General features: G+C 40.1%; 4 protein-coding genes across 4 annotated transcripts in view; 2 read left to right on the plus strand and 2 right to left on the minus strand.

Annotated features, from left to right (window-relative positions):
• The first annotated feature begins 170 nt into the window (after positions 1–170).
• The window catches only part of LOC124219789 (cytochrome P450 4c3), a 52,163-nt gene continuing 40,945 nt past the window's right edge, over positions 171–11,388 (plus strand). Inside the window, exon 1 of the mRNA XM_069136445.1 lies at positions 171–667. The gene's annotated coding sequence lies outside the window, so the exon portion shown is untranslated. The remainder of the gene's footprint in view (positions 668–11,388) is intronic.
• TTLL15 (tubulin tyrosine ligase-like 15) lies at positions 1,024–3,789 on the plus strand. The gene is made up of 4 exons (XM_046627901.2): positions 1,024–1,265; positions 1,423–2,609; positions 2,714–2,918; positions 3,061–3,789. The coding sequence occupies exons 1-4, from the start codon at positions 1,176–1,178 to the stop codon at positions 3,157–3,159; spliced, it is 1,581 nt and encodes a 526-aa protein (XP_046483857.1). The 5' UTR covers positions 1,024–1,175; the 3' UTR covers positions 3,160–3,789.
• Positions 3,566–4,432, minus strand: LOC124219800 (tRNA-specific adenosine deaminase 2). Its single transcript, XM_046627932.2, has one exon. The coding sequence runs from the start codon at positions 4,425–4,427 to the stop codon at positions 3,906–3,908; it is 522 nt and encodes a 173-aa protein (XP_046483888.1). The 5' UTR covers positions 4,428–4,432; the 3' UTR covers positions 3,566–3,905.
• Smug (Single-strand-selective monofunctional uracil-DNA glycosylase) lies at positions 4,587–6,726 on the minus strand. The gene is made up of 4 exons (XM_046627860.2): positions 6,665–6,726; positions 5,163–5,984; positions 4,929–5,078; positions 4,587–4,725 (listed from the first exon to the last, which is right to left on the minus strand). The coding sequence occupies exons 2-4, from the start codon at positions 5,868–5,870 to the stop codon at positions 4,615–4,617; spliced, it is 969 nt and encodes a 322-aa protein (XP_046483816.1). The 5' UTR covers positions 5,871–5,984; positions 6,665–6,726; the 3' UTR covers positions 4,587–4,614.

The raw sequence follows: 11,388 nt of genomic DNA on the forward strand, positions 1-11,388 counted from the left end.
TGCGGAATACACTTCTGGCCTTCGTCAGCTTCAGAGCAATACGCCTGACGGAAGAGTGACGGCAACCTAGTAAACATCAACCACAGTGATCAGCAACAACGTCAGCACGCTTCGACCGATCGAAGTTTCGAGATTTCCTCCGAAGTGCGTGTTCCGCGCGGTGCCATTCGCTCTCGAGCAGCGCCAGGTGTACGGCGTGCTTTTTAACCGCGAAACTCGGATCGTCTGTCCCACGCAATTTGATCGGTAATTTTTTCACCGCGAAACAATCGAACGACGTCACGCGAGCAAATAACCTAATCGCGTTTTTTAGTGCAGTGTGTGGTGATTATATCGTCAACGACCATATCACGTCTATTTTCAAACCACTTCGCGCCGGTAGACCTGCTAATTAGGCATGTCATGTCTCTCAATCACTGTCGACTGTTGCATCGAATTTGGTTTCTGCAAGGTTATTTGCTGTTTACGTGCCCGGAATGTTCGTTGTTTATTTGACGGGTGACAAATTTCTTACACATAACAGGTCCGTAAACTAAAATCAATCGAGTGCTTTGTTCGGTGATTGTTATCGCAGTGAAGTGGGATGCAATATTGTGAACTTAACATGGATTCCATGCTCATACCTGAACGACCAGAGGATACATCTCCGGCTACCCAAAAGTGTTCGGTGAGTAGTAGAAATTAGTTTCACAAATTTGTATTGCCAAATACTCGTGTACTGTTCCAAACTGTCGTTTCTGCTAAACTAAACGCCTAATCTTAGGCACCTAAATGCCAACCTCGTGCATGCATAGTCAGTTGCCTACAATCAGGCGGCCCACTCTGCGAATTTTCAAACGATCGTCATATTCTTGTATTTTTTTGTTTAAAATGATGAAGGTACAGAATATGACGTAAGACGTATGACGAAAAGAAAAAAAAAACTTTTCTAAGCGCACGTCACACGCGTCATGTATGCGTGTTCTACGTGCATACATACATACGTAGGTTGATATCCGGTTCTCCTGCGCAATGCATTCCACGTGCGCAGGTTGTACGAAACGTTATATTGGAGCGGGGCTGAGACTCGAGACACAACGGTACTTCGCGGCGATGCGTATTCTGACGTGATTTTTCAACAACACGGTGTACCGCGCACGAAATTTTCTCTACAAACGGGTAAAACCAATATTCCAATGACTGTCAAAAAACGCCTTGTGTCTGCGACCTCTAACGAAGATGAAGAAGTATTTGAGAAGAGCGGGAAAAATTCCGACAGCAAAAAGGTAGGTCCATTTTCATATTATGCAACGTTACGCATCGTTATGTTTACGTTTACATTCTTGCAATTTCTATTCGAAAGGGCTTGTCATACATTCTTCAGGCGGTGATGGAGTTTAGTCAAAATTGATTGACATTAACGAAAATTGACCCGTTTTTCAGAATGAAGATACTGCGGTCGGTACAACGGTTTTGAATACCAAACTTAGAACGATATTCAAACTATTTATACTCGGTATCGTTGGACCAGTCATTTTATACACTCTCTATCATCTGTCTTCGAGTTTGCAAAAACACTTTGCGAAGATCGAAATCAAGGAAGTATTGATAAAGGATCGAAAACCGATATACTGGGTCTACGGAAGAAATCCCGACTCCGGGTATTTGAAACACGTTTTCGCAGTGCTGGACCGACTCGGATTTGAGAGAGGAACGAACGAGTCGGACTGGGATTTGTTGTGGGCTCACGATTATCCCTTCAGATCGCTTTACTCGAGTCTTAACGCCCTGGCGCCGCACCAGAAGGTGAATCATGTACCGGGGTGCGGTTACATAACGAACAAAGTCGACCTCTCGACGTCGGAGTTGGCGAGGCACTTGCCGGCAGCTTTCAAGATACCAGAAGACAAGAAAGCCTTGCTAAAATACGTGGCCGACAACCCGGCGAAGAGTTTCGTCCAAAAGTCGAACGCACATCGGGGAATCCAGATACTCAATGTCTCGGACATCGATCTGGCATCGGAGGGGTCTTTCGTCCAGGAGTTCATTGAGAATCCTTTTCTGGTTGACGGGTTCAAGTTCGACATCGGCGTCTACACCGTTGTCACTTCCGTCGATCCTCTCAGGGTCTACGTTTACAAGGGTGATATTCTCTTCCGGTTTTGTCCTGTCAAGTACTATCCGTTCGATCCTGAGAACATCGACAAATATGTTGTCGGCGATGATTACTTGCCGATATGGGATGTTCCGTCGCTCAAAAATTACTACGCTAATCTGGGATTCTCCATGAAGGACTCTTTCGACAGTTACGTCAGGGCGCAGGGTAAGGATCCCCAGAAGGTCTGGGATAACGTTAACGATGCGATACGGGACGTCATTCTGAGTAAGGAGTCCCTCATCAAGGACGTCGTAAAACGGTTCAAAAACCAACACAACTTTTTCGAGATGATGCGATTCGATTTCGCAATAGACGATGAGCTCAACGTATTTGTCATGGAGGCCAATATGTCGCCGAATTTATCTTCGGCCCATTATCCGCCTAATCAACTGCTCTACGAACAGGTTTTATTCAACCTTTTCGGACTCGTCGGTATCGGCCAAAGAGTAAGGAAGGAATCGCTAAGAATTAGGTGAATCCTATTTTCGCACAGCTAATTCCAGAATCATAACCGTAGGGTTGAAGGAGAATTTTCGAACCTCAGCAATGACACACACAACGCGATTATTATTTCAGAAATCAGAAGGAAGAGGAAATGCAGGTGGCTGATAAAAATCTGGTCGTACTGCCAGAAGTTTGCGCTAAATGCGACGACTGTTTTCGAGTCGAATGCCAATTGTGTAAACCGTGTTTTACGGATGAGACAAGACACATTTTGTCGACCAGTTATCGCGAGCACCAGAACGCTATGGACTTTCAAAGAATATTCCCACCTCCTATCGTGAGTGACAAACCTGTGATACCTATAGAAAATTAATTGAAAATTGATCGCAGGGTGATTGGTTTTTTTTTTGCTAGTTTGTTTTATTCGAGTATTTACAATGTTAATACCTTTGACATTTTACTATGCACTCTTTTTTCAGACGAAAACAATGGTCCTCAAGGATTACACATTGAAGAATCAACTACTCGTAAGATGGTATCAAGGTAAATGTGAACTTGATCCCACGTGGTGCGGATAATCGTAAGTTTTCTACATTCTACTATCTTCTATACAGTATAGGTATATACCCTGCCCGAATTTTATGATACATCGATTACGACTTGGAAGATCTGCGAGTTCACGTTTAATGTGTAACGTGGAAAAAGTTAGATCTGAACTCTTGAAAGTTTTCGTTGTAAAAAAAGGTTGGTACAACTTTTAAAACAAAAATGCATACGGTACTCGATCGTACGGTACAAAATCAAAATAGCTTCTTACTCGTAAGAAGTATAACCTTAATTTTTAGGATACTTAGTACTTAAGTAGATACGCAATTTTAAAAGGTAATGTAACATATAAATTATCAAAACACAAATCTGAAATATTGTAACCAAAATTTTCGTAGTGTTTTCACTCATCAATTATGTTCCTTTTTTTGTTGCGAATAAGTTTAAAACACCGTCTCTTTTTCATCGTACAGAGCATCTATGCTACTGATATGGACTTACGGGTGATTAATCAGAGTTTGAATACTATTGTGTTAATTTATACCATTACTGCAAATTGAAATGAGATCCGATAAGAAAACGATTGCTACGATAGCACAACCTTATGCATTATTATGCATCATACACTATTTGCTTATTATTTAATATCCACAGTCTGTACGTTTTCGTTGGAAAAATGGAAAACCTTCATAGCTTTCGATATCTCGTGAAAACAAGACTTGAGGATATGATTAAAAGTTGGCAAACGGTTTTTTAAAATTATAATAAAAGGAAATAATCAACCTACATCGGATTCAACTTTCTTTTTCCGACCTTTTTTAACTTTGGACGCCGGAGCGTTGGGGTTTGTACCTTTGTAAAAGTCTTTAAGTAATTGCATCGCATCGTCACCTCTGACGCTACCGGTAATAGATATTTTGTAATCATAAATTTTCGTCACATCAAACACGCTTTTGCAACCGCCGAACCGATCATTTTGACAACCATAAACGATGCTGCGAATTTTTAGCTGGTGAAGCGCAGCGGCGCACATTATGCATGGCTCAACAGTGACGATAACGTCGATATTCTCAAACACTTTGTGATAATCGATTCCCTTATCTTTGCAATATTCGAGCACATCATCTATGCAGTTTAGCTCGGCATGACGAGTTGCGTTTTTTGTTTCGTTGACAGTGTTGCGACCCGATGCTATTATCTCATTTTCGTAAACGAACAAACACCCAACTGGCACTTCTCCGGCATTCAAAGCCTCGGTAGCCTTTTCCAATGCCACATTCATCCATTCGTTTACGTTCATGTTTGAAAAATAAAAATACGTTATAATAATGACAACAGTAACAGCGAAGTATTATGAAAGAAATGACGAGAATAAAATATTAGTACGGATTATTGCTTAAATCGGAGCGATTGTATATAGAGTCTTGTTTTTGCACTTGTGACTATCACTCGTTGATATTGCACGCTGGATATCTGTAAGTGAAAATTTACTTGGCAAAATATCTCAGTAAATTTAACTCCTGCAATCTCTGCGCAGCCTTCTCACTCCAGTTCTCATTTCCCAGGGACCGGGGACTCGGGTGAGGTATGCACAACACCTGTAAAAACAAAACAACATTAATTACACGTTGAAGTACTGATATTGGTAATTAGAGATTTGTAATTGATTGTAAGTAAAATGATCGATCCAGATGAATGACAGAGATCGTTATGTGATCGTTACAAACTTTCATTCTTAAGTATTGAATCTTGAATATTTAAACGAGAATTCATATTAAATAATAGATAAAATGAAATGAACCTGGGTGGGAAGTCCGGCAGTTTTGACGACAGTCTGTGCCCTTTTCTCGGCGAATCTTCCGACGCCGATGACTATCTCGATTCGCAAGAGTTTAATGGTGGCGACGAGTGCCTCGTCGCATCTGTAGTAAAGAGTCTTCTGTTCGAGGCCCTGAAAAATCCAAACAAGAAAGCAAAATTAAACCGAAGTTGGTAAATCCTGAATCGCATCCGATTTTCAACAACAATGAATTGCCTTCAATTCGGCAGGTGTAATGTTCCTTCCTTTGGTGTCCATGAGAGCGATGGGGCAGTAATTGTGAAGATAAGAATGCCTGAAGAAATTTTCAGGCGTTTGGCAAACGTCTTTGAACAGTCCCCAGAACCTTCGCCCACTTATTTCGCTCCTCGTGCAAGCAAATCCGGTCACTTTTCTGTCTGGCTGTTCCCTGACAGGTTTTCCAATGCAGCCCGAGAGCCCAAGCCAGTCTCTGACCATTTTTACCTCCCCGAAGGGGACGCCGGTCTGAGTCATTCCCCAGGGACCCGGGTTCATGCCGAGGAACAGGATCTTCTTAGTCGTCTGGCAGTATTTCCTGACGTACTTAGCGTGGACGTCGAAGGCGTACTCGATCGGGTTGTAGACGTACTCGACTGGCAGCTGGAACTGAATGCACCTCAGCTCCTCGGTGAGTAGCCACTCAAGCGACAGCAGCTTTTCCGGTATCTTCAGGATCGGATGGCTGAGCGGAGGGACAGCTGGGACTATGAAGACACCGCTTTCGTCGAGGGGGGAAATTTTGACGAGGCTTTTATCCCTCTCGACCTCGACTTCCTCTTCCTCCACCTCCTCGTCGTCTTCGTCGTCGTATTCATCCTCAGCCATTTTTTCCGGCACCTTTTTTAGACTCAGATCCAACGGCAGATCGTCGTATTCGATTTTCGCACGCTTAGACGATGTCATTACGTTTTTTGCGTCTCTCCCGGTTTTTTTCAATTCAATATTGCTTTTGACCCTTCTCGGTCACGCTTGAAAACGATATCGATACACTTAACGCGTCTGCGATACGCCCAGCACCTAATTCGTGGGTGACAGTCCCTCGGTTTATTGACATTTCAATCCGCATTTCGTGTATTTGTAAATACCAGTTCGACTGTGAATTCTTTTTTCATTTTGATACTGACTGTACCTATCTACCTATATTTATACGTATGCCTACCCAGTAACCTATCGGACGCAGCTTAACCGCAGGCTGCACGAACTTGCAACGGTTCTGCGATCGGTTGGTACGAATCGAGGTACGAATTAGATGTTTATTTTATCTTGTACCTCGTATTGTTTGCTCTTGAAGTCTTTTTGCTTTCAGTACGAAATTCGAATACTTGATATTCGTCTGATGCTTTTAACCGCCAAATCACCTGACCAAATACGTTCGTTCCTGCAGTGTTCATCTAGCCAATTTCTACCGTATAGGCGTCAAAGAATGTATTAAATTCGATATGAAATGCGTTCGAAATCCTAGAACGCAGCTGTCGATTATAAGAAAATTTCATTCTGCGAATCGCTGCACTTTTACCATTCATGCTTGCCAATCTACGAATGACATATAAACGTTGTCACGTGCTTCATACCGCAATAATGTTTATTCTACTTTACTCGCCGCGAATTTATTTCGCGAGATTTGTTAATCTAGCATAGATGCCCAGAAATTATAGGGGTATAGCAGTTGTGAAAATGAAATTTTTGTTACTACTTACCCTGATTTTTTACGGCTTTCACCGACAACACATTCGCAACAGCCTCGACGACGAGTTGCAACGCAACGAACTCGACGATCAGCTGATCGTGTGTCTCCAGCCATATTTAATTTCAGAGCCGACGGCCGCTTTGGAAGCGGGAATCTTTAAACACATGTTATCGTTCAGCCGTAATAGCCGACGAAACACAAGTGTGAATAGTTCTGACAGTGAGGAGTGAATTTATTCGGGAATTAAATTAAATGCGTGTCAATGTGGAATGTATAAACTTGAATCGACATGGAGTAAATTATGATAAAATACCGACTTGTCAATCACCCAAAGAACACAGCTTGAATATGCGCGATGCCGACGAATTACACGTGCAGGCAGTAGATTTTTCCAGTACTATAAGCGGAAAGATCACTCGTTCACGATGTAAATTTTACGAGTTCTTGGTTTACCTGGAAGAGGCGGTGACCTGATTTTAATGGTCGTTTGAAAACAATTTGTTATTTACGATCTTACGAAGAAACGAGCGACTGACTTTATCAGTGTCCAGGTAAAACGATTCACGATAAAATAAAAAAAATAAAATAAAAAAACCCAGGCGTTAAAAAGGTATATAAGAGAGCCGGAATTCTCTCAACATGTTTACTCGGTGTCAAAATGTCTTTCAAAGTGAATATCATCGTTTTTCTCGCTGTCGTCATTGCGATGTCAAGTACATTCGCCAGGGCATCTTCGCTTCGCGAAACGAAGACTCGTCATTCACGTTTCATCGATATCGGTTCGTCGAATCTTTGACTTTCTTTGCTTTCAATAATACTTGGTCATTTGGTAAATTTTTATTTCGTTTTTCATTATCTCACCAATACTCACTACGGAGAAAATTATTTTGTTAAAAAAATATGCGCTGTCAATTGCTGGCTGTCTTTTTCGCCGAGTTTTTTTCGCCAAGTACGATTCGGATAGCAATAACGGAAAATCATATTAAAACGCATTAAAGGATTATCCGGAATTTCATTGTAAAGTCTTACATCACAATAGCGTTTTTTGCACCATACTCTATGATTTATCATTCTTAGTGAACGCCCTGTTTCCTCCTGTTTGCACGGGATGTCCGATGCGTTTCTGTGATAACGATCCGGCGATAAATCTTGGATACTGTTGCGGGTGTCGACGAACATACGGTAAGCACGAATAAATAGGAACAGACGTATGATCGCCAAGTTTTCTCCTCCTTCGATCTTCATTCCTGTCCTTAGATATAATATATGACCTTTTCACTTTGTAAACATATACTTGCAGAGTTATTGGATTCTTATTAAATGGTCGAAAATGTATATCCTGAATCTGCGATTCTTGTTAATCCAGTTTAGGCGTCATTTTTATCCACAGAAGAAAAAGAATCCGATTTTTTTCATTCCAGACATTCTGCCTGTGCTCTGTATTCCGGCCACTTATTGTCCTGGCCCCAACTTCATGCACGACGTGTGCAGAGATTACGAGTACATGATGCACTGTTGCTGTTGAGAAAAAAATTGACAACGATTGAGATGAAAATAACATAATAATTAAGAAAAAATATGACGTCATAGAGGTAAAGAATTTCAAGAGCAAAAGAAAAAATAAAAATAAACAAATAAATGAAATCGAAACGTCTTCAACAAAGAAGGATACACAAGAGGACCTTTCATTTCAGACGATCGACTTATTTTTTTCCTTGTAATCGATCAATCATGACCGTGACTGATATAATAAATGTGTACGTTATGCATCGTGTGCACATAATGCGATTATCGACTGAATTTCGAGAATTATAATTTGACGGAATATTTTATTATCAACGTGTGTCTGCATAGTGAGAATATTTATCTTACCGACAATAATTACGTAATTATTTACGTGAAATTTAACAAACATCACTTTTTTAATTAACTTTTTAACACGCCTACAACCTACGTACATGTTTCGCTGATTTATTCGTGACTGTATGAAAGTATTCTTACACGTACGCCATGATCAAGCGGCCATGCATGATAAAACAAAATACTTATATTATTGTACACATAAGTAGATGAAAATACGTAACAGCAAATCCCATCGGCACAAGGTATACACAGCGTACAGGCATCGTATTATATGTATAAATGGGCGATGTTCCCGCGTGTCTAACATAAATGCACATGCTAATATTTCTTCATAAGGCTTCATCCTCGCGAGGATTCATCGCCTTTTTACGCTCCAGACACATTTCTATTATCTACCTATATACGATCTATAACTCCGCAGTATAATTGTAACGACCTATGCTTGGCTGTAATACATGAAATACGCTATTCTCGTCCTTTTTGTAGTATAGAATGTGTATTTGTTATAAAAAGAAAACAAAGTTTTCCAAGCATCGGGGAAACGAACCAATTAGAAATATATGATTGATCATTTTAGAAAGCCAGAGCATAAAAAAGTTGTCGCATTTAAAATTTTTGAAAGATAACCGTTGATAAGTGTATGTATGAAGTAACGGTAAAAATTATTGAATTACAACACTTATCATTCTATCTTTGCTTCTGCAGTTCTTGTTGTTGCTTTTAAGAAAGCTGAAGATAAAAAAAAAAAAATTTAAAAACACCACTTCTCACAATTACGGAACAAATGACGTATCGTATGCAATAAATGTGATCATCGTCAACGCATCTATGTATAAATTTATGTACGGGCATATAAGGCATACCTGTATGCATGTACCGATAGAATTCTGAATCGGAGTTAAGGTACGGCAGAGTCGTGTTACACACGTCGTGTAAGTGCGTTCATACATAGGTATGTACGTACATACGTACGTATGGATGTAAATTTTGAATATGGGGTGTGACGCGACGAATACATACGTCGTATAAGTGAACCATGCAAAGGGCTTGGCCAGGTGTGCCCTACATAAATAAAATACTGGTCGGCATGCTGTCGCAGCATCTGTAAGGTACGCATGTTACAAATGCCCGTTCAATATGTAACAACTTAAAATTTTTCATGCTCATTCCGTTGCTCTTCCTCTTTTCTGTTTATCAGATTTACTTTGAGAAAAATTTTGTTCAATTTTTATTAGTCCTCTCCTTTGTCCGCAATTTGCCGGCGTTTGGTACCTATCGTCACGTGGGCACATGGGTGACAATTTTCTTTACGTTTATACTCGGCGCCCGGTAAGCTGTAGGAACGAAATCAGAAGTGACGGCGACGGTACGAGATAACCGTGACGGGATGCATGTACTGCGTGTATGTACAGATGTGTATTTGAACGTGTTTAAAAGGTATCGGTTAATACCGTAGACTCTCCAGACTGCAGCCGTTATGCGGGCTACGGTTAATCGATGATTTACTTTCGTTTGACGCACTTACCACGTGTACGAAAATTATCGCACTACTTAATCGGTGAAAAATTGTTCAAATTTTAATTAACTTTCTCCGAAATTTATATGTTTCTCGGACGTTGAACCCCGCTTAAAATTCCAAGTAATACGCGACGATAAGACGGAGCGATTTTTAAAATTGTCAGTCAAATCGATATGCAAGTCGTTGCGTAAAATTTTTATTCTTATTCTGGTTCGTTGGCCTTTCTTTCTTGCTCTCTCTTTCCGTGCTTCCATACATTTGAATTACCGCCCGTTATCGCCTCTACACTTTTGCTGCACGTCAAAATTTGTTCCAACAAAATATGCATATATTAGGTACCTACATTCGACATCACTCGCAGTATCTTCGTACACACATATATACATATATATATATAATGCTCGGTACAGAAAAAAAAAAAAAATAAACAAGTAAATTATTACATACTATATACATACGATTATTTCGTAATTTTAACAATCATCTAAAAGAAAATTTTGTTCCTGTTTCTTCTCGAGGTGATAAAAATTGGCAAATTCATTTTCTACGAATCTGAGCGTGTAATAAATTTAAACTATGTTACACCGATGTAAAATCGTCATTCTCTCGAATCATTATACTTTATACGATTCAGCTGTTTATAAACAGCGGTTTGAAATAAAACAAGGATCTCCGTAGGATCAATACCGACATGCCGCTATGAGCTTCATGCTTTGAAGGACCCCCTTCACACATACTCGCAAAACGTCATCCCGCATCTATATGCATCTGTGCGTGTATGTGCGTGTGTATACACGTAAAATATGTGCGTGTATTATATGACGGCGGTCCTGCGCCGTGGAGAACTGCGCACTTGCAGAAGCCGTTGCTGAAATACGATTGTCAGTCTTATCCAAACAAATAATAAAGAACAAGAACAAAAAGAAAAAAAAGAAAAACCAGATTCGACACTCATATCCAAAGAGATTCCTTTCGATGCCCTTCGATCCATTTATTGTTTCGAAATACACATTTTCTTCCAAATTTTATCCGATGCTTATGTTGTAACGCAATTTCAATTCGATCCAATCACAATTCCGTCTTTGTCAATTAATATATAGAAAAAAAATTGAAACAAATTGATTTTCGAAACGTGCGATGAGTCTTCTAGTGCGATTCGAATCGTTGGGTCATGAAAATGCATTTGTTTTAATATGGTTTAACATTTTTCTCCGTTTACTGGGATATGCGCATACAACTAATGAAATAATTTTGTGCGTTTTTGTAATGCCCGAAACGAATTCGTTTTTGAATTTTTAAATTCAGGCATACGTCGCGTTTGTTCTGGCGGAGTTTGCAAATTTGTAAATTAT

Source organism: Neodiprion pinetum, chromosome 5 (assembly GCF_021155775.2).
Source record: "Neodiprion pinetum isolate iyNeoPine1 chromosome 5, iyNeoPine1.2, whole genome shotgun sequence".
NCBI classification, from domain to species: domain Eukaryota; kingdom Metazoa; phylum Arthropoda; class Insecta; order Hymenoptera; family Diprionidae; genus Neodiprion; species Neodiprion pinetum.